Below are 21,483 nucleotides of genomic sequence, written 5' to 3'. Positions count from 1 at the left end.
CCAAGGGCGGAAAAAGCCATTGCGGAGTTTTACCTTTTTAATTGCAGCCACGTCTCAGCCCGGCCGGGGACCCCGGCGCATCCCTGCACCAGGGGGATCCATCCAGGTGAGAACGGGTCAAAAAACCCCACAAAATTGGTTTATTTTTAAAAGCTGCGGGTTTTTTGGGGACATGGGTTTGATCCCAGCCAACTCCAGGACCGAATCTGGCATCCCGCAGGCACCTTTCCCCAGCGATAAACCGCAGCATCCCTTTGGCACCGGCGTTCACCGGCACGGTCCCAACCTTTGCTCACCGAAACGTGTCTCGCCGCAGCCAGGCTGAAATCCCCCCAAATGACACCAAAATCCCCCATCTGCACCCCGGCATCGCGCTCAGCGTCACCCACCAGCACCTCGACCCACCAAAACACGCGCTGGCGCAGCCAAGACGCAGGGACATCGGCGCCGCGTCCCCCACCTTGCTCACCGAAAAAACACGATTTTCCAAGTTTTCCCCCCTTTTTTTTTTGTGTGTTTTTTTTTTTTTCCCCTCCTTCCCCCTCTTCCCAAAACACGCACTCATCCGTCTGCTGCGCTGGCGGCGCTCCCTAAAAACCCACCATCCTCCCCAAAAACCCGCTTGGGACAAGCTCACCGGGGCGGGGGGGAAAAAGAAAAAAAGAAAGAAAAAAGATTATTTTTTTTTTTTTCATTAAAAAAAACCCGCCAAGCGCTCACCGTAAAGTTTAAAAAGCCGCTTCCCTGCTCGCTTCCCAAGCTCTGCTCGCTTCCCAAGCTCGCTTCAAGGGGTGGAAGCGGGGAGTGCGGAAACCCTTCCCCCAGCCCATCGCCCCAGAGCCATGCAAAGGCGGAGCAGAATTGGGACAATTTAAATGCTAAACCGGTTAAGTGGGGACAATCGCTGCCTTCCCTGGAAGTCAAGAGGAAGGGGCCTTTCCCCAGGCCAAACGCCTCCCGGCGGAGGTTCCACAGTGGGTTACCCCGGGCAGGTTTTGGCCGCGTGTTTTCACCCGGCGTGGGTTTCCTCGTTTTTCCCCCCTCGCTCGGAAGAGCAGGGCCGCGAGGAAAGGAGGACGGTGCCAGTTTTTTCCCCTCCTTCGTATGGGATCGCGACCAAGCGCGCGGGGTCCCGGCGCGCTGCCGGGGCGCTTGAGTCGGGCAAGGCTACGGCCGCGTGGGTTTTTCCCCTGCGTGGTTTTCTTCCTCTCCGGGAGAGAGGAACGTGTGGCAGAGCAGTCGCAGCACAAGAGGACAATGCTGGGTTTTTGCCCCCCCCTGCTCTGTGCTAGATCACAACCAAGCGCGCGGGGTCCGGCGCGCTCATGGCACGCTTGAGTCGGGCAAGCCACGGCCACGCGTTTTTTTTTTTTTTCTCTGCGTGGTTGTTTTCCTCTCTGGGAGAAGAACGCGTGGCACAGCAGAGTCGCGGGGCAAGAGGACCATGCTGGTTTTTTCCCCCCCCAACTCTGTGGTGGATCGCGACTAAGCGCGCAGGGGCCGGCGCGCTCACGGCACGCTTGAGCGGGGCAGGCCGCGGCCGCATGGTTTTTCCCTGCGTGGTTTTTTTTCCCCCCTCCCTGGGAGAGGAACGTGTGGCAGAGCAGCTGCGGCGCAGGAGGACCGTGCTGGTTTTTCCCCCCCGCCACTCCATGGTGGATCGGGACCAAGCGCGCGGGGTCCGGCGCGCTCACGGTGTGCTTGAGTCCGGCAGCCTACATCCCCGAGTTTTTTCCCCGACGCAGTTTGGTTTTTTTCCTCGCCAGGAGAGCAGGACCACAACGCATGAGGACGGTGGCTGCTTTTGCCCCACTTCGTATCGGCTCATGACCGAGCACGCGGGGTCCGGCACGCTCCCGCGGCGCTTGAGTCGGGCAGGCTACGGCCGCATGTTTTTTCCCCCCGTACGGTTTTTACTCCCCCCGCCACGAGAGACGCGGGGCACAGAAGAGACCAGAGCAGAGGAAGACAGCGTTGGTTTTTCCTCCTCCGTGCCACGTCACGGCCAAGCACGCAGGGTCCGGCGCGCTCCAAGTGCGCTTGAACCGGGCAGGCTCCAGCTGCGTGTTTATTCCCCCCCCCCCCCGCACGGTTTTTATCCCTTGCACGGCAGAACAGAGTCACGACGAAGGAGGACAGCACCAATTTTTTTACGCCTTTGTGCCAGGTCAGGGCCGAACTCACAGGGTTCGGCACGCTTCGGGTGCGCTTGAAGCAGGCAGGCTCCAGCCGCGTGTTTTCTTTTCCCCCACATGTTTTTGTTTCCTTGCTGGCAGCGCAGAGCCACAACACAGGAGGACGGTGCCGGCTTTTCCTCCTCTCTACCAGGTCACGGCCAAGCTCGCGGGGTCCGGCGCGCTCCCAGCACGCTTGAGCCGGGCAGGCTCCAGGCTCATGATTTTTCCCCCCTCCGCCCCCGACGTGTTTTTGGTTTTTCTTCCTCACGTGCCAGAGCAAAGCCCCAACGCGGGACGACGGCGCTGGGTTTTCCTCCTCCGTACCAGGTCACGGCCAAGCTCGCGGGGTCCCGCACGCTCCCAGCGCGCTCGAACTGGGCAGACTCCAGCTGCGTGGGGTTTTTTTTTTTTTCCCCCCTCTTTTCCGTGTGGTTTATTCTTCCTCGCGTGGCAGAGCGGAGCCCCGACGCCGGAGGACGGTGCCGGTCTTTCCCACTCCGTCCCAGACCACAACCAAGCACGCGCGGTCCGGGGCGCTTACGGGCAAAACCCATCGCACCCACAAAGAAAACGCCGAAGAGGAGCAAGCGCTCCAGGTTTGATACAGGAGGAATTCAGGGAGGATCTGGGAAGCTCCCATGGCTCAAGCCGGGATCCCGGATGGTTTCCTTCCTTGGGGAAAGCTCAAGCGATCACTGACGTTCCTCCCCGGTGTTAACGAGCTTGTTTAGCAAAAAAGGGTCTTTTTTTCCCCCCCCATCTCGGAGATGGAATGAGCAAAGGACGCATTCCCCAGGGAGCACTTCCATATCTGCTCCAGCGGTTGCAGCTGTAAGCCAGCAAATCCCGTGCCAAGGGTATTTGTTGGGATGCGGGGCTCTGCCAGTGCTGGGATCCTCAGGGAATCTGGCCACGGGATCGTCGGCGCTGCCGGAGGGGGATTTCACGGCGTCAATGGGGATAGTCCGTGTGCCAACTCCTCTAAACCACGCGCCGGGGAGGGAAATCCAGTGTAAAGCCATGCCGGGATGAGCCGAAAGATGCTCTGAGCGGCGTCGAGCCGTGCCAGGATGAGCCGAAAGATGCTCCGAGCAACAGTAGCACCGCTCTCGCCTCCGTGCCGTGCGGCGGCCGCACTGGCTGGGTTCCGATCCGCTCCCTGCCATCCAGCTGCTTGGGAAGAGGAAACGTTCCCGGCGCCGCGCCAAAAACTCGCCACCGAACCCATCAGAGCTGCCAAACCACGGCACGGGGTGAAACACCGCGGCACCGCCACAGCCCCTCACCGGTTCTGACACCGCTCCAGTCGGCAGAGAGGAAAAGCTCCCAGTGGAGATTCCAAGGTCGCTGTCGCTGGATGCTCGTTTAACCCCAGTTAACGAGCCCGGCAGAGGTCGGCCTCCTTCCACCGGCGCAGGAACGGTACCGGTGATGGCGGTGGAGACGAACCAGCACCGGAACGGCCGAGGGGAAGCGTTAGCACGGGTCCGGATCTGTCCCATCCCCACATTCCCAAGCGGTGGATGCTGAATCCAGCACGGCTTGGCACTGGGTGTCCCGGTGCTGCTGCCGGCGCCCGATCCCCCCACCGGCACGTGGGTGCCTGGGTCCCCTCATCACAGACCCCCCCCCACCGCCTCCATACCCCCCCAGACGCCTGGGTCCCCTCCTCCGTACAGACACCCCCCCCCCCAACCCCTCGGATGCCTGGGTCCCCTCATCACAGACCCCCCCTCCCCTCCATACCCCCCCGGACACCTGCGTTCTCTCCTCAGCACAGACACCCCCCCTCCTCCCTGTACCCCCCCCCCGCCCCATCCTCCTTCCCCGGGACGCTTGGGTCCGTTCCCCGGCTCCTGGGTCCCTCCTCAGCACTAACCCCCCCTCCCCCCCTGTACCCCCCCCGGACACCTGAGTCTCCCTCATCACCACAGACCCCCCCGCCCCGCTCCATAACCCCCCCGGACACCTGGGTGCCCTCCTCAGCACAGAACCCCCCACCCACCCGGACGCTTGGGTCCCCCTCATCACCACGGATCCCCCCCCGCCCCCCCCCGGGACGCTTGGGTCCGTCCCCCCCCCGTCCCGGACGCCCGGGTCCCTCCTCAGCATAGACCCCCCCCTCCCTCCCTGTACCCCCCCCCCCCCCGGACACCTGAGTGCCCCCTCATCGCCACAGACCCCCCGCCCCCCCCGCTCCGCTCCATAACCCCCCCGGACGCCCGGGTCCCTCCTCAGCACAGACCCCCCCCCCTCCCTCCCTGTACCCCCCCCCCGGACACCTGAGTGCCCCCTCATCGCCACAGACACCACCCCCCCCCGCCATGCCCGCCTTCCTCGGGACACTTGGGTCCGTGTGTCCCCCCCGGACACCTGAGTCCCCCCTCATCAGCACAGACACCCCCTCCCCTCCATACCCCCCCCCAGACGCCTGGGTCCCCTCATCACCACAGACAACTACCCCCCCCCGCCGCCATGCCCGCCTTCCCCGGGCACTGGGGTCCGGTCCCCACCTCCCGGACGCCCGGGGCCCTTCCCGGTTACCTGAGGCCCTGCGCCCCCCCCCACCCCCCCCGGAGGCCGGGGTGCCCCCACCCCGCGTTTCAGCACCCCGGACGGGGCCGGCGGGGGGGGCCGGGGGGGTGTCAGCGTCACCCCCCCCCCCCAGCCCGGCCTCGGGTTCCCCGGTAGCGGCTCCGCTTTGTCTCCCGCCGGGGCCCCCCCACCCCGGGCACTCACCCCTCCGGTCCCCCGGGGCCGGGCCGTTCCTCCTCCTCCTCCTCAGCGGCGTCGCTGCTCCAACCGCCGCCCCCGCCGCCTCCTGCCCGGTTCCGGCCTCCACAGCAGCCGCCGCGCCGGGGACATGGTCCCTTTAAATCCCCCCCCCGGGGGCCCGGCCGGTCCCGCCGCCGCCGCCGCCGCCGCCGCCGCCTCCTGCGTCGCTCCGGCCGCTCCCCCGCCCCCCTCCCTTCGGCGGGGCCTGACTACGTCACGCCGCGCGCCACCGGCCCGCCGCCGACATCTTAGGGGCGGCGAACGGGGTCCCGGCGCCGCCTCCGCTGTCGCCGCCGCCGCCGCCATGTTGGGCCGCGCCGGGCGCCACCGCCCCCCCGCTCTCCCCCGCCCCGCCGGAGCGGCCGCCGCGCGCCGCCGCCGCCCTCCGCCGGCGGCGCGGCGCGCGGCTGATGACGTCAGCGGGTAGGCGCCCGCCGCCATCTTGGGAGTGGCGAAGGGAAGGTGGGGGAGGCGGCGCGGTGACCTTCCAGGAGGGAGGGGTGAGGAGGAGAGCGGGCGGCGCGGGCGTTTTGCGTCATCGGCGAGCGACGGCGACGGCGCGCCGCCATCTTGGGGGGGCGGAAGGGGAAGGTCGGGCTGGGCTGGGGAGGGGCGGCGCTGAGGGGACCCCCGGGGGTCCCGTCAGCGCCCAGGGGACCCGGTGGCCTTGTCCCAAGGGGTCCCCGTGGCCCTGTTGTCCCCAAAGAGTCCCCATGGCCCTGCCCTGCGGTGTCCCCATGGCCCTGTTATCCACAGAGTGTCCCCATGGCCCTGTCCCAAGGGGTCCCCGTGGCCCTGTCACCCCCAAAGTGTCCCCATGGGCCTGTCCCCAGCGGTCTCCATGGCCCTGTGATCTCTGATGTGTCCCCGTGGCCCTATTCCAAAGTGTCCCCGTGTCCCTGTGATCCTCAAAGCGTCCCCCGTGGCCCTGTCCCCACGGGTCCCCACGGCCCTGCCATCCCTGTCACTGCCCCAGGTCCCCATGGGTCTGCTCCAGGTCCCCATGGCACTGCCATCCCTGTCACCGCCCCAAAGGGTCTCCACGAGCATGTCCCCAGGAGTCCCCATGGCCCTGACATCCCTGTCACCGCCCCAGGTCCTGGGATGTCCCAGGCAGGCGTAGGGTGCTGGGGACAGGATGGGGTTGAGGACAGGGCCCCAGGCGGTGGCAGGACACAGCCAGGCACCTTCTGACGGGGACACCAACACTGTTTATTGCCTGGGGAGGGGACACCCCTTCGGAAAGACCCAGGAGATGGTGGGTGACTGGGCTGCAGGGACGCGTTGGGGACATTGGGATAGCCGGTTACACGCTGGTGGCCTGAGCATCGTCACCGCTCTCGTCCCAACCCCGTGCCAGCACCCGGCGTCCCGTCCTCCCGGGGTGGCCCAGAGCTTGGGCGATGGCAGCCCGCAGCTCCGCCTGCTCCCTCTCCAGCGCCGACAGCCGTCTCTCCTGCGAGGGGACCGCGTCAGCCCCCACCCGCGTCCCTCTTGTCACCCGTGGGTGCACCCGCCTCCCGGCTCTTACCAGCTCTCGGCTCTTCTCCTCGCTGGTCTTCAGCCTCTCCAGGTCCTTCTTCCTGGTGCCTTCAGCCGCCGTCAGCCTAACGGGGTTGGGAGTGAGCCGAGATCCCCACCCGCTAGTGGGGCACCCACTGGTTGGGGGCACCCACTGGTTGGGGACACCCATTGGCGTGGGACATCCACTCCCCACCCCTACCTGGCCCCCAAATTGGCCGCGCGGGCATTCGCCTCCTCCAGCTGCTGCCGGAGCCGCTCCAGCTGCTCTCGGTGCTGCCCCTGCTCCTGCCGCAACCCGCGCTGCTGGACCTCCATCTCCCCGGCCCGCGCCTCTGCCAGCCGTAACTTCTCCCGGTTTTCCGCCACCTCCTTCCGCACCGCCTCGATCAACCGCCCGTACTGGAGGGAGACGGGGCGGGGTGTGATGCGGGGGACACAGACAGTGGGGTGGCTTTGGCTGCCACCCAACCAACCCCGGGGTCACCTTCTCCAGCGGGCGGATGGCGTAGAGCTCGCCCTGTGCCACCGCCGCCGCCGCCGCCTCCTCCGCGTAGCGCTGCCACGGCACCGTCGATTTGCGCGGCAGCGACGCCGACGAGCGCATCTTCCCGCGACCCTACGGCACCGGCGGCACCCGTTAACGACAACATTCTCCTCCACCCCGACGCGAGGGTGGTGTGGCGGCTGCCGGGGCTTACCGGGGCGTCGCGGGGGACAAGGGACCCCGGGTTGTCCTCAGCCGGTGGCTCCGCCACGTGCTCGACGCTGCTCTGCTTGCGTAGGCGCCGGGCGGCTTTGTTCTGCGCCGGCACGCTCTGGGTGCGTTGCACGTTGCGACGTTCCCGGCTGGGCGGCGGTGACGGTACCGGTGCCGGTGATGGCTCCGGTTCCGGCCCGTCCTCCCGACCCCGGACGCGACGGATGCTGATGAGGGACTGGCTCTTGATGAGGGGGCTGTGCTTGCTCAGGTCCCGTGGTGGCACGAAGCCTGGTTTGAAGCTCTCTGCCGGGCTGTGAGAGCAGATAGAGCCATGGCACGGCCAGATACCGGGGTGGTGCCAGACCCAGGAGGGCCAGAACCACCCTGAATCCGGCTGGGACCAGGGACACCTCAAACCCAGTTGGGATCAGACCCATCTCCTGACCCCAGCCTTTACCTGAACCACCCCAAACCCAGCCAGGACCAGAGTCAACCAACACCCAGCCAGGACCAGAACCACCCTGAACCCGTCAAGGACCAGAAGCGCTCACTGAATCCAGCTGGGACCAAAAACATCTCCTGGACCCAGCCTGGACCACAAGTATCCACCAAATCCAGTCCAGACTGGCACCATTCCCTGAACTGGGACCAGAACCATCCCCTGCCTGGACCACAACCATCTGCTGGACCCATCAGGGGCCAAAACCATGCCCTGAACCCAGCTAGGACCAGTGACTCCAAGCCTGTTCTGGACCAGAGTCACCCTAGACCCCACCAAGGCCAGAACCATCCCCTGAACCCAACCAAGGCCAGAATGACCCCAAACCCATCCTAGTGTCACCCCTCTACCAAAGCTCTTCCTGGCCCCACATGTCCTCCTTGGTCCCATGTGTGTTCCTGTTCACCCACCGGTACCTTCGCTCCGTGGTGGAGCTGAGTCGGACGGAGACGGGGACAGGGGTCCCTTCCTTGATAGCGGTGAGGATGGTGGGCAGGGGCTCCAGCTCCTCCTGCGTGGCCTGCCAGGATGAGACAAGGACATTATGGGAACAATGGGTGGCTTGTACCATCCATGGGGCAGTGGACATGAGCTCTGTGTGTGGGGAGGAGGAGGCGGCCGGTCTTGCCAGCTACCCTCGGGGACAAATGGATGGTGGCACCTGGTCCAGGCTGGAGAAGATGTCGCAGAGCAGCAGGTGGAGAGTGGCGAGCTCCAGAGCCAGGTCCACGTAGCCGTCATAGGTGGCCATGTGGATGCTGTTCTCGGGGTTGGCCACGCTCTGCAGGAAGTCTGTCATGGTGCTCCAGTTGTGCTCCAAGAACTCATTCATGAAGCCCATGTAGGCCTCCTTCTCACCAAACCTGGGGACCACAACATCCAATTACCTGGCAGCCAGGTGATGGCCTGGGCCACCACCATGCCCGCAGCCCGGGCCACCTCCGGGATCACAGACCAAGTCACTGCAACGTCCCTGCACCATGTCACCACCTTGTCTACAAGCCAGGACATGGGTGAGAACACTGCCATGTTCTTGGACCAAGGCACCCATTGGTCAGGCCATCACAGAGGACACATGAGGCTCTGCTGCTGGGACACATCAACCCCATGCATTGAGCGGAGACGTTCTCTGCTGCCCCATGGCTGGTTCCATGGCATGTAGGAGATGGCCCTGCGGCTCCATGGTGTGTTGGGGACAATCTACTGCCCCATGACTATCCAGGGCACGTGCCACACAGCATGTAGGGGATGTCCCCGCTGCCCCATGGCTTCCCCATGGGGATGTCCCTCCCCACCCATACCGTCCCCTGCCATGACATACGTGGTGAAGTTGGCCAGGTTCTGGATGACCTTGGCCACCAGGGTGAGGGTACGGGCAGTGGCCTCACTTGGGTACTCCTGGACAAGGCCGAAGAGGCTGGGGGACATGATGGCGGGGCAGAGGAACCGCAGGAAGAGGGAGGCTGAGACCAGGCGCTGCCCGATGGGTGCCTTGCCCCGTGCCACGCATTCCTCCTGCCAGGCTGCAAAGATCTCGCCCAGCTCCGCTGGGAAGGCTCTGTGGGGAGAGACACCCCAATGGGTGCTGGGGCAGGTGGATGGTCCTGGAGCCCCCCCGTGTGCCACCATGATGCGCTGTGGGACATGGTACCCACCATGACTGTGCTTGTCCCCATGCCAGTCCCCCGCGCTTGTCCCCAGGGTTGTCCTCAGGTCCTTCCTGGTGCCCATCCCAGGGGTGGTGCCCATCTCTGTCCTCCATGTCTGTCCCTAAGCTTGTCCCCAGGTTCACCCTGGTGCCCATCTCCATGTCCATCCCAGGGGTGGTGCCCATGCCTGTCCTCTCTGTCTGTCCCACCTTCCTGGTGCCCATGCCACCCCCAGGGATGGTGCTAGTTCCCAAAGCCATCCCCACGCCCATCCTGGTGCCAGTGCCTGTCCTCCTGCCCATTCCCATTCCTGTCCCCAAGCCCGCCCCTATGCCCATGCCCATCTCCAAGACTGTTCCCCAGGTCTTCATGGTGCTGGTGCCCACCCCATGCCTCTCCCATGCCGGTGTCCATCCCCAAGCCCATCCCTGTGCAGGTGTCCACCCCTATGGCCATCCCCGTGCCCAACCCCACGCCCGCGCAGGGGCCGTCACTCACTCGCAGGACGTAGCGATGCGCTGGAAGGTCTCCTCGCAGACCTGCTGCAGGTTGTTCTGGTTGTCAGAGAGGTCAAGGCCGGCACATTTGCTGGGATCCACCTCGCAGCTATCATCTGAGGTGCAGAGCTGGGCCACGGCCTCACCTGGGCACCAAGCGACAACCCATAAGGGGACCAGCAAGCCACCACCATGGGCATGGCTGTGACAAGCCTCCACCACAACCCAATGGATGTCCTGGGGGTGTCCTACAGCCCTGTAATGCTCTGCCCATGCCCTGCACCCCATAACACTCCATAATGTCCCACAAAAACCTGTAACGTTCAGCCTTACCCAGTGTGTCCTGGAGGTACTTGCCCCCCACCAGTTTCATGTACTCGTCGATGGCCTTGGTGGCCAATGTGTTCTCACGGAAGATCAGTGCCTCACGGTCATCAAAACGGTCCAGCTCAGCCACACCGAGGTCGATGAGGAATGACTGCCGGGTGGACGTGTTGGAGGGCTCAGTGGGCACCCATGGTCCCAGACTGAGTTGATCAGCCCATCCTGGAAAGGGCTAGGGTCTCCTGGCACTCCCCTGAATTGCGTTTCCCATCCCATCAACCCCATCCCAACTCTGCCATTCCACGCCATCCCAACGCAACTCATCCATCCCATTCCAACCAGCCCAACCCGTCTCATCTCAACCCATCCCAACTCATCCATCCCATTCCAACCCAGCCCAATCCATCTCATCTCAACCCATCCCAACTCATCCATCCCATTCCAACCAGCCCAACCCATCTCATCTCAACCCATCCCATCCCAACTCATCCATCCCATTCCAACCAGCCCAACCCATCTCATCTCAACCCATCCCATCCCAACTCATCCATCCCATTCCAACCGAGCCCAACCCATCTCATCTCAACCTATCCCATCCCAACTCATCCATCCCATTCCAACACAGCCCAACTTAAACCATCCACAACGTATCGCATCCCATCCTATTCCAACTCAACCCAACCAAACCCAGCCATTCCATCCCAACCCATCCAACCCATCCCAATCCAACCCCACTCATCCACCCCATCCCACCCCACAACTCCTGGCATCTCCAACCCATGATGTCCATCCCACCCCACCACAGCACCCCAGGCAGCACCCATCTTGCCCTCACCCACCCTCCCCACATCCCCCATTGCCAGCACCCACTCCACCTTGGCCTTCCCAGTGCTCTGCAAGACGCGGACCAGGGCACCGGCCAGTTCCTCCTTGTGCCGTACGGCGATGGTGGGCTCCAGACGGGCACACAGCTCCCGGTAGTGGAAGGTGATGAACTCGGCCAACTCCTTGTAACGCACAATGGGCAGCACCCGCACCTCCCGGTAGCGCCCGCGCACCCTCACCGACGGCACCCGCTCGCCTCCCCCAGGACAACTCAGTGGGTACCAGCGCTCCAAGGGCTGCCGGGTGGCCGCCAACTCGGTCAAGGGGACAGTGATGGAGGCCACTGGTTGACTGGGGTGGTCATCACGGCAAAGGGCGAGAGTGAGGGCACGGGAGGGTGGGAGGGCGGCCAACTGGAAGAGTTCACCCCAAAAGAGCTCGCCATCGGGACCGGCCACCTTGGCGGTGGTACGGGCAAAGAGGGTGCCGTCCAGGTGGAGGTGACAACGGAGACGCCGCCGAGGTGGCAGGTCCCGTGCTTCGTACACCCACAGGCTCAGTGCCAACTCCAGCCGCTCGCAGTTGTCCTGTTGAGGTGGGGGTCAAGGGGACAAGGGGGATATGGGGGATATGGGGGTGTGGCTGAATCTGAGGGGCGTTTGGGGGGGACAGGGTGCAGGGGACAGGGAATTCTGCTGGTGGATGTGGGGATGGGGGCAATGGGGACAGGAGGGGACATGGGGGATGAAGGGGGGACACATGGGGATGGAGGGGACGTGGAGGGACAGGAGGGGACACATGGGAATGAGGGGGACAAGGAGGGACAGGAAAGGACATGGAGGGACAGGAGGGGACACAGGGGACAGGAGGTGACATGGGGGAATAGGAGGTGACAGGGATTCTGTGGAGGGACATGGGGACGTGATGGGACATGGAGGACTGGAGAGGACATGGGGGACGGGAGGGACAAGAGGGGACATGGGGACACGGGTGGACAACTGAATCCTCAGGGGGACATGGGTGACAGCCAAATCCACCATGGGACAGGAGGGGACATGGAGGGGACAACCAAGCCCTCCAGGAGACAAGAGGCCACAAGGGGACACAGGGCTGTGGGTGCCTGCAGGGCTCCAGGTGGGGTGGGAGATTCGTGCCTCAGTTTCCCCACCCAGCCCCACCAGTGGGCCCGGTGGGGACACAGGAGGGCAGTGGGTGGCCCCTCGGGTCAGGGTGCTGGGGGTTCCCGTCCCCTGGGGGTGGCGGGGATGTCCCAGGGGTGTCCCAGGGGTGTCCCCATGGTCCCACCTTGTTGGGCTGCACGGTCCGGCGCAGGTTCTCGATCCAGCGGTCGCGCTCGGCCAGGGACGTGCACCCAAAGGACCGGCTGCCCTCGCCCGTGATGATCTGGGTGCAGGGAGGGTGTCTGGGCTTGGGGGGGGGCACCCTAAGGTGCCTGGAGGGGGGGGGGGGCTGCGCTGGGGGCTCTGGGTACCCGCGGCTAAGAGGGGATCCTTTTTGGGTGCCCTGAGTGACCCTTCAGGGTGCCCTGAGTTCCTTTGCGGGGTGCCACAGGTGCCTCTCCAGGATGGTTGGGGTGCTCTGGGTGCCTCTCCAGGGTGCCCCGGGGTGCTCTGGATGCTCTGGATGACCCTTCAGAGTGCCAGGGGGTGCCCTGGGCACCCTGGGTGCCTCTCTAGGTTGCCTGGGGTGTCCTGAGTGTCTCTCCAGGGCACTTTAGGGTGCCCTGGGTGCCCATCCACGGTGCCCTGCGTCCCCTGGGTGCCTGTGCAGGATGTTCTGGGTGCTGTGGGTCCCCCTCCAAGGTGCCCTCGGTGCCCCTCCAGGGTGCCGTGGGTGCCCTGGGCATCCTCAGTCCCTCTCCACTTTGTCTAGGTTGCCCTGGGAGCCTCTCTAGGTTGCCCGGGGTGCCCTGGGTGCATGTGCAGGGTGTTCTGGGTGCTGCAGATCCCCTTCCAAGGCGTCCGGGGTGCCCCTCCAGGGTGTCATGGGTGCCCTGAGTGGCTCTGCAAGGCGCCACGGGTGCCCTGGGTTCCCCTTCGGGTTGCCCGGGGTGCTCTGGGTGCCTCTCCAGGCTTCCTGGGGCGCCCCCGTTGCCCATCCAGGTTGTTGTAGGTGCCCTGGGTTCCCCTTGAGGTTGCCTGGGGTGCCCCTCCAGGGCGCCACGGGAGCCTTGGGTGCTTCTCCAGGGCACCCCGAGCACCCACCCAGCCCCATTACCTGAAAGCAGAACTTCTCGCCCACGATGCTGCCGTGCACGGGCCGGACGATGACGTTGTCCCCGGTGAGGTCCAGCTCGGCCGCGCTGGGCGGTGGCAGCAGCGACTCCCGCGAACCGCTCCGGCTGGGGACCCTACCGGGACAGGACCGTCACCGGGGCACCCTCACCAGCACCCACATCCCTCCCCACCCTCCACGGTGCCGTACCTCTCGCCGTCGGGGACCGTCGCCACCGGCGTCTCGACTTTGGGGGCGCCACGACCTTTCCGTTCCCGGAGCCTTTTCCACAACAGCCCCTGGATGGGGTAAGGAGGCGGCTGCCGTGTCACCCATGGGTGGGACCAAGCACCCTGGAGGGGGGGATCGGGGTGGGGGAGGGGGGTACCCACCTTGACATTACTGAACTGGGAGGTGGGGGAGGTCTCGCTCTCGGTGCTTCTCCCGGCGCCCCGGGTGCATCTCTCATCCGTAAGCAGGTCTGGAGGGGCACCCAGCATCAGGACACCCCCACCCCTTACCAGCACCCCGAGCACCCCAACACCATGCCAGGGTGTAGGGGGGGGGCAGGACACACCCGTACTCCCCCCCACCCCCCCACCCCACTGGGAAACATCAACCAAAGCTGGAGGAAGGACCCGGGTGCCTGGTTCTGGGTGCCGAATCCTGCCGGCACCTCACCGTATCTGTAGCCCTGAGGGAGCCAAGCTTTGGGTGCTGAAAATGGGTGCTCATGGGTGCAAGGGAGAAGGGGGGGAGAGGGATTGATCCTGCCGCCCTGGCTCCGGTGCCCAGAACTGGTGCCCAACCCCGGTGCCCAACCCCAACGCGGTGATGCCAGCATCCACCCAGGAGGGTGCCCATCCCGGTGCCATGTGGGTGATGTCCCCGGTGCCAGGCGGGTGCCAGGCGGGTGCCAGGAGGGTAACTCACCTCCCTGCGCGGTGCAGAGCAGCCAGCGGCGGGGCCCCATGGCTGGCGGCGATGCTGGGGGGCGCGGGGAGGAAGCCGAAAGCGTTTATCGCTGGGATCAGCCGACGCAGCAGCGCGGAGGAAGCGGTGACGGTACACGGCAGCCTTGCACCCGGCGCTTCCTCCACGCGCCTGGCTCGCCATGGGGCACCGGGCATGGGGCACGGCGCCATTCAAAGCATGGGGCATGGAACGGGGCATGGTGTGGGGCATGGAGCGGGGCAGGGGGCACGGCACCAGGCATGGGGCACGGAGGGTTCAAGGCATGGGGCATGGGACGGCGCACGGGGCATGGTTCAAGGCATGGGGCATGGCGTGGTGCGCGGCACAGGGCTTGGCATGGTCTGCTGCATGATGCGGGGCATGGCACGGGGCACGGCGTGGGGCACGGCGTGGGGCACAATGCATGCGGCAGGGCACAGGGCATGGCACAGGGCACGGCGTGGGGCATGGCGTGCTTCAAGGCGTGGGGCACGGCGTGTGGCACGGGGCACGGGGCATGGGGCGTCACGCAGTGCAGGCAGCACGGCGTGGTTCAAGGCACGTGGCACGGCGCGGGGCATGAGGCATGGTGTGGTGCACGGCGCAGGGCTCGGCATGGCCTGCTGCACGGTGTGCTGCGTGGCACAGGGCACGGCGTGGCGTGCTGCACGGCGCATGCTGCGTGATGTGGTGCACGGCACAGGGCACGGTGCGGTGCACGAGGCACAGCGTGGTGCATGGCACGGGACTCGGGGTGGTGGGTGTGCTGCATGGCATGATGCACGGCATGGGGCACAGCGCGCGGGGCATGGCACGGTTCAAGGCGTGGGGCATGGCGTGGGGCATGGTGTGTCACGCAGTGCAGGCAGCACGACGTGGTTCAAGGCACGTGGCACGGCGTGACACTCGTGGCATGGCCTGGTGCACGGCGCAGGGCTTGGCATGGTCTGCTGCGCGGTGCGGTGTGTGGCACGGGGCATGGCATGGCACACAGTGCATGCAGCACAGCACGGTGCATGGCACGGGGGCATGGCGTGGGGCACGGAGCATGGCGTGGGGCATGAGGCGTGGCGTGGGGCACGGCACAGCGCTTGGCATGGTCTGCTGCACGGGGTGCTGCATGGCACGGGGCATGGCGCAATGCACAGCGCGTGGTGCACGATGTGATGCAGGGGGCATGGCGTGGCATGTGGCGGGAGTGGTGCACGGCACAGGGGCACGCGGCATGGTGTGCTGCATGGCACAGGGCTTGGCATGGTGCATGAGGCATGGCGTGGGGCACAGCACGGCGCCCGGCATGGGGTATGGCATGGCGTGGTGCAGAGCGCACGGTGTGGAGCGTGGCACAGGGCACGGCGTGGTGCACGGTGTGGTGCACAGTGCAGAGCGCACGGTCATACGGTGCGTGGCACAGGGCACGGTGCACAGTGCGTGGTCATACGGTGGCAGGGCACGAGGCACGGCACAGGGCGCAGCCAGGCTGCGTGGCACGGGGCATGCGGCAGAGCACGGTGCCCGGCAAGGTGCATATCGTGGTACACAGTGCACGGTGCATGGCACGGGGTGTTGCCATGGTGCACGGCACCGGGCACAGTGCATGGCACGGGACATGGGATAGAGCCTGGCACGGTGCGTATCATGGGGCACGGTGCCCGGTGCATGGCACGGGGTATGGCCATAGTGCATGGCACAGGGCATGGGGCACGGGCATACGGTGCATGGCACGGGGTATGGCCACGGTGCATGGCACAGGGTATGACCATAGTGCACGGCACAGGGTATGACCATAGTGCACGGCACAGGGCATGGGGCACGGTCATACAGTGCATGGCACGGGGTACGGCCACAGTGCATGGCACAGGGCATGGGGGACAGTGCATGGCACAGGGTATGGGGCACGGTGCACGGCCGCATGGCGCATGGCATAATGCATGGCACAGGGCATGGTACGCGGTCATACGGTGCATGGCACGGGGTACGGCCACGGTGCATGGCACAGGGCACAGGGCATGGTGCACGGCACAGGGTATGGACCACGGTGCACGGCCGCATGGCGCATGGCATAATGCATGGCACAACACATGGTACGCAGTCATACGGTGCATGGCACAGGGTACGGCCACGGTGTGTGGCACAGGGCACAGGGCATGGTGCGCGGTCACACGGTGCATGGCACAGGGCATAGCGGTGGTGCATGGCACGCTGCGTGGTGCATGGCACGAGGCACGGCACAGGGCACAGCCAGGCTGCGTGGCAGGGGGCATGGGGCAGAGCGCGGTGCCCGGCACGGTGCGTATCGTGGTGCGCAGTGCACGGTGCATGGCCCGGGGTATGGCCGTGGTGCACGGCACAGGGCACGGTGCACGGCCGCAGGGCGCATGGCATGACACGTGGCCCAAGGGGCTGCATGCACAGGAGCCGCGCCGGACCCGCGCCCGCCTGGCTCGCGCCAGCACGTGCCAACACCGCGTGGCACCAGCGTGTGCCGGCACGGGGCAAGGTCTCTCACCGGGGTCCCTCCTGCCGCCCGCCGGGTGCAGGTTGGTGCTCTCAGAGGTGGAGCTCCCCGTCCGGTTCCTGCTCCTGCACGAAGCCTGGGGACACCGAGGGGTCAGGCACTGCCGTCCCCAGCCCCCGTCTCTGCACCCCGGCACCCACGGGACTCTGGCACGAGGCCCTGGGTGCCCAGGGGACTTCTGTCCCCACGTCCTCACCTCCTCCTCCCTGCCCACGAGGACCAGATGGCCGTCCACCAACGAGAAGTTGGAGACATCCCACACCTGGGCATCGGGTGCTGGAGCCAGCGGGATCGATGACGTCCCATGGGTGCTCGCTGGGGGTGCAGAGCGGGGTGTTAGGGGGAGACTGGGCGCTCATGGTGCCCCCGTCACCCATGGGCAGCGTGGCAGTGCCAGGGGCCATGCGGCCGCGGCCGTGTCACCGTAGGTGTGACAACACCAGGGCACATGGGGCCATGGCCACGGTATGGGTGGGGTGGCAGTGCCAGGGGACACATGGCCATGGCCGTGCCACCATGGGTGTGGTGATGCTGGGGGACACGTGGCTGTGGAGGTGCCATGGTGGATGTGGCAATCCTCGGGGACACATGGCCATGGCCATGCCGCCATGGGTGTGGTGATGCTGAGGGACACGTGGCCTTGGAGATGCCACCATGAGTGTGGCGATGCCAGGGGACACCTGGCTGTGGCCATGCAACAATTGGGGTGGCAATGCTGGGGGACATGTGGCTGTGCCACCGTCAGCATGGCCATGCCGGGCCACACTTGGCCGTGGCCGTGCCGTGGTGGGGACAAACCCGGGTGGCTGCCCTGCCCCAGGGCCCTGCCTGCACCGTGGGTGGCCCTGCTGGAGCCAAGCCGGTTTTGCCAGATCCGGGTGCCGCAGGGGCTGGCACGGCTCCACGTGCCGTCACCGAGGCCCGTGCCAGGCACACACGGGGACCAGGGCCACGTGTGGCCGGGAGCGGGCCCTGGGGCCAGGTGTGACCCAGCCACGCAGCACCCATGGGTGCCTCCCCCAACCATGGAGGGCACCTGCAAGCGGGAGCTCCCCCACACCAGCAAAGCCTGGCCACATCCTGCACCCCCTTATGCCCCCCACCGTCCCCCACCCATCACCATCTCCCAGACCCCAGTGGTCACCATCACCCACCACCACCCATCACCCCCCAACCCATCACCCATCACCACGACCCATTGCTCCCAACCCATCACCCATCACCCATTGCATCCCAGATCGTCACCCATTTCCATTGCCCACCACCCATCAGCCCCCAACCCATCATCCATCGCCTCCAACTCATCACCCATCATCTTCACCCACCGCCCAGCATTATCATGCCCCACCCATCACCCCCAGCCCATCACCCATCATCATCACCCACCACCCCTAATCCAGCACCCATCCTCATCACCCACCACCCCTCAATCCGTCACCCATCCTCATCACCCGCTACCCACCACCCTTAATCCATCACCCATCATCATCACCCACCAACCCTAATCCGTCACCCATCATCACCAACCATCACCCCTCAGTCCGTCACCCATCATCATCACCTGTCAGCCATCATCACCACCCATCATCATCATCACCCACCACCTCTCAATTGATCACCCATCATCGTCACCCGTCACCCCTAATCCACCACCCACCATCATCGCCAACCACCTATCACCCCCGCAACCCGTCATCATCACCCATCACCCACCCAACCCATCACCAACAACCACCTACCACCCATCATCCCCCAGCCCGTCACCCCTCACCCCCAACCCAGCACCCCCACCCACCACCAGCACCCTGACCCCCACCCTCCCCATCACCCCCTACCTGGGACAGCATCATGGGGCACCTGCTCAGCCCTGGCACCGCTCTCCACATGACCCTTCCTCTTGGACATGGAGCGCAGGTACTTCTGCAGGGTGGCCTTCCCACCCTCGGGTCCCCGTGTCTCCTTGGTCCCCTTGGAGGGGGCCGAAAAGGCCCGTTGGAAGAGGGACCGGCGGGTGCTGGCTTTGGGTGCCCCCGAACTGGCGCTGCCCTTTCCAGCCCCATCATCGGGGCCATCGGACTCGGGTTGGCTGTAGGAACGTTTCCATCCTTGTAAGCGGGTCCAGCGCCGGCTGCCCGGGGAGCCGGTGCCCCTCTCGGCTTCCCGGTCACCCATGGGTGCTGCCGTTCGCCATTTGTAGGTCTTCAGTAGAGTCGGTGGCTCGGGTCCCAGCGGGGGTTTCTCCACCTCCATCTGTGGGACGGGGAGAGCCACGTTAGCCACGGGGTGGCCACGGGCTGGTGTGGGGAGTGGGGTGGGTAGCGGTGGGAAGGGCACCCTTCTCCGCACACCCCCAACCTGGCATCCCCACCCGGTCACCCATATTTGGGTGCTCCACCCAAGTCTCCCTATTGGGGATACTCCCCACCCATGCACCCCGATCCGAGCACCTCCGACTGCCCCTTTATGGGTGCCCCCGTCCAGGCACCCCTCTCTGGGCACCCCCCCGTCTGGGCGCCCCCATCTGGGTGCCTCTATCTGGGCACCCAAGCCCCGGCACCCCAATCTGGGTGCCCCTATCCACGCACCCCCTACGGACACCCTACCCAGACACCCCTATTTGGGTGCCCTCACCCAACGCGCCCCATCTCGGTGCCCCCATCTGGGGGCCCGTATCTGGGGGCCTCTATCTGGGCACCCCCATATCTGGGCACCCCTATCCAAGCACCCCTATCTGGGTGTCCTCACCTGGGCACCCCCAACCAGGGCACCCCACCCATTGGGGGGATCCCCATCTGGGCACCCCTACCCGGGTGCCCTTCTCCAGAGCACCCCTTTTTGTGTCCTCTCCTCCAGGGCACCCACTGGGGCACCCTGGGGTGCCCGTTGCTGTGGGGTGGCCCTGCCCACCAAAGGTTCCCCGTTCCCGTGGGTGCTCCAGGTACACTGGGGTCTTGTGGGTGCCCACGTCCCTGGGGTGCCACTGCCTACCGAGGGGTCCCCATCTTGTGGGTGCCCACGTCTCCAGGGTGTCTGTGCCCACAGAGGGGTCCCCGTCTTGTGGGTGTCCATGGACAGGTCCCCGTCTCGTGGGTGCCCACGTCCCCTGGGTGCCCCTGCCCATTGATGGGTCCCCATCTCATGGGTGCCCATGACCTTGGGGTGCCCCTGCCCGTGAGAGTTCCCCATCCTATGGGTGCCCATGTCCCCCCGGGTGGCCCTACCCCTGGAGGGGGTCACCATCTTGTGGGGGCCCGCGTCCCCAAGGCGCCCCTGCCCACAGAGGGGTCCCCATCCTTTGGGTGCCCATGTCCCCCGGGTCCCTCTGCCCACCCAGGGGTCCCCATCCTGTGGGTGCCCTTGCCCGCGGGGTGTCCCTGCCCACCGAGGGGGTCCCCCACCCAGCGGGTGCCCGTGTCCCCGAGGTCCTCCTGCCCACCGAGGGGACCCCATCTCGTGGGTGCCCTTGTCCCTGGGGCGTCCCTGCCCACGGGGGTTGTCCCCCACCCGGTGGGTGCCCACGCCGCCGTCCCCCCACGCCATCCCCTGCCCCACGCAGCGCCCATCCCCGCCGGGGCGCGGTGACACCGGGGGCGAGGCAGAATCGGGATTCGGTGACACCGGGGACACGGTGACACCCACGGCAGGTGGCCCGCCGCCACCTTGGCCCCTAGCGCAGGCGGGTGCCGGAGATGTTTCCGTCGCCGCCACGGCTGTGTTTCCCCTCGCGCCGCCGCGGCATTTCCTCCCGGCACCTGCACCCGGGGTGCACACACTGGGTGCAGGCCAGGGTGGGGGTCCAGGGGACCTGTAGCACCCCAAAACCTCCTTGCCGCGCCACACGCACCCCCCCGCCATGGCCTTGGGCTGGAAGTGAGCCGTGGGTGCCCGTCGCTTTGGCGCCCGCCAATTTTGGGGTGCCAGCACCCGAGAGCTGAGCTGCGGTGGGTGCCCAGACCCTGGAGGAGGAAGGCGGTGGGGGGGGAGGGAGGGGGGCAGGGGGATGCGTGGCACCATTTTTGGGGTCCCCACCCCAATTCGCAGCACCCTCCAGCACCCCGTCACCCGTACCCTCCCCTGCAGCACCCCCCGCACCTCGGGGCGCCGCTTCACCCCGCCCCAGCACCCCGCGCCCCCTCGGCGCCCCCGAGGCTGGAGCATCACCCAGGGTGGCCCCCCCCGCCCCCCCCCCCGGTCCCCCGCGGTACCTCGGCTGTTCTCTGCCTGCTCCGGCACCCGGCCGCCCCGGTTCCTGTCGTGGCTTCCCCATGTGACCCAAGCGGGAGTTTCAGTCACACCCTCACCTCCGCCTCTGCCCCGATGATGTTATCTACGCTCCCAATTCGGCCAGGGCTCGCGCTCGGCCACGGCTCGGGCCACGCCGAGAAGGGTGAGCCACGCCGGGCCACCCTACAGCGGGGGGCTGGCTACCTTGGTGGCCGGTTGCCTGCCTCCAGCTAAAATGCCATCATTAGGTTTCAGAGTGAACGGGTGCGGGGAAATGACAGTGGCTGGGTGCCACCATGTGGGGTGCAGCATGGGGCACCTCTGGGGACCGGGTGCCCATCTGGGGGGAGGGGTATGGAGGTGTGTGTGGGGGGGTCTTCTGGGGGGTCATGCGGGGTCTTCAAGGCGGGTTACGGGGGGACAGTGTTGCCTGGGCACACGGCACACGTGTGCGTGCACACGCATGTGTGCCACAGCACCCAGCCCCGCAGCAGGTCACGGGCACCTGGGTCGCTCGCTTGAGTCCTCTCCTGTGACCCCATGGCCACCCCCACCCCGTGCCTCAGTTTCCCTCTCGCTCTC

At 66.1% G+C, this 21,483-nt stretch overlaps 2 protein-coding genes across 6 annotated transcripts in view; both read right to left on the bottom strand.

The window, feature by feature from the left end:
• WIZ (WIZ zinc finger) overlaps nucleotides 1-5,267 on the bottom strand; it is a 61,794-nt gene extending 56,527 nt beyond the window's left edge. Inside the window, 2 exon segments of the mRNA XM_063318974.1 lie at nucleotides 4,917-5,062; nucleotides 5,064-5,267. Of these exon segments, the coding sequence (XP_063175044.1) occupies nucleotides 4,917-5,062; nucleotides 5,064-5,258 (341 nt within the window). The 5' untranslated portion in view covers nucleotides 5,259-5,267.
• An 817-nt stretch (nucleotides 5,268-6,084) lies between these two features.
• On the bottom strand, nucleotides 6,085-21,012 carry RASAL3 (RAS protein activator like 3). 5 transcript variants are annotated; one of them, XM_063319041.1, is made up of 20 exons: nucleotides 20,883-21,012; nucleotides 18,513-18,927; nucleotides 16,874-16,992; nucleotides 16,669-16,753; nucleotides 14,139-14,192; nucleotides 13,598-13,686; nucleotides 13,416-13,504; nucleotides 13,209-13,341; nucleotides 12,276-12,374; nucleotides 11,021-11,557; nucleotides 10,155-10,299; nucleotides 9,823-9,967; nucleotides 8,997-9,233; nucleotides 8,337-8,538; nucleotides 8,086-8,195; nucleotides 7,175-7,487; nucleotides 6,961-7,092; nucleotides 6,676-6,875; nucleotides 6,484-6,559; nucleotides 6,085-6,408 (listed from the first exon to the last, which is right to left on the bottom strand). In XM_063319041.1, the coding sequence occupies exons 2-20, from the start codon at nucleotides 18,925-18,927 to the stop codon at nucleotides 6,259-6,261; spliced, it is 3,330 nt and encodes a 1,109-aa protein (XP_063175111.1). In that variant the 5' UTR covers nucleotides 20,883-21,012; the 3' UTR covers nucleotides 6,085-6,258. The 5 variants fall into 5 exon arrangements, with proteins under 5 accessions (XP_063175111.1, XP_063175112.1, XP_063175108.1 ...); XM_063319042.1 differs by lacking the exon at nucleotides 14,139-14,192 and having other exon boundaries at nucleotides 8,092-8,195; XM_063319038.1 differs by lacking the exon at nucleotides 14,139-14,192 and having other exon boundaries at nucleotides 6,085-6,559.
• Between the last annotated feature and the right edge of the window lie 471 nt (nucleotides 21,013-21,483).

Source organism: Chroicocephalus ridibundus, chromosome 29, assembly GCF_963924245.1.
Source record: "Chroicocephalus ridibundus chromosome 29, bChrRid1.1, whole genome shotgun sequence".
Lineage (NCBI taxonomy): Eukaryota > Metazoa > Chordata > Aves > Charadriiformes > Laridae > Chroicocephalus > Chroicocephalus ridibundus.
This window is presented reverse-complemented; position numbering and strand designations above follow the sequence as displayed.

Coding starts and splice junctions, on each gene's coding strand:
- RASAL3 (XM_063319038.1), bottom strand. CDS start 18,927: ATGGAGGTGGAGAAACCCCCGCTGGGACCCGAGCCACCGACTCTACTG. Junction 9,234..9,822: donor CGCATCGCTACGTCCTGCGA/GTGAGTGACGGC, acceptor CTCTCCCCACAG/AGCCTTCCCAGCGGAGCTGG. Junction 7,488..8,085: donor ACCACGGAGCGAAGGTACCG/GTGGGTGAACAG, acceptor CTGCTCTCACAG/CCCGGCAGAGAGCTTCAAAC.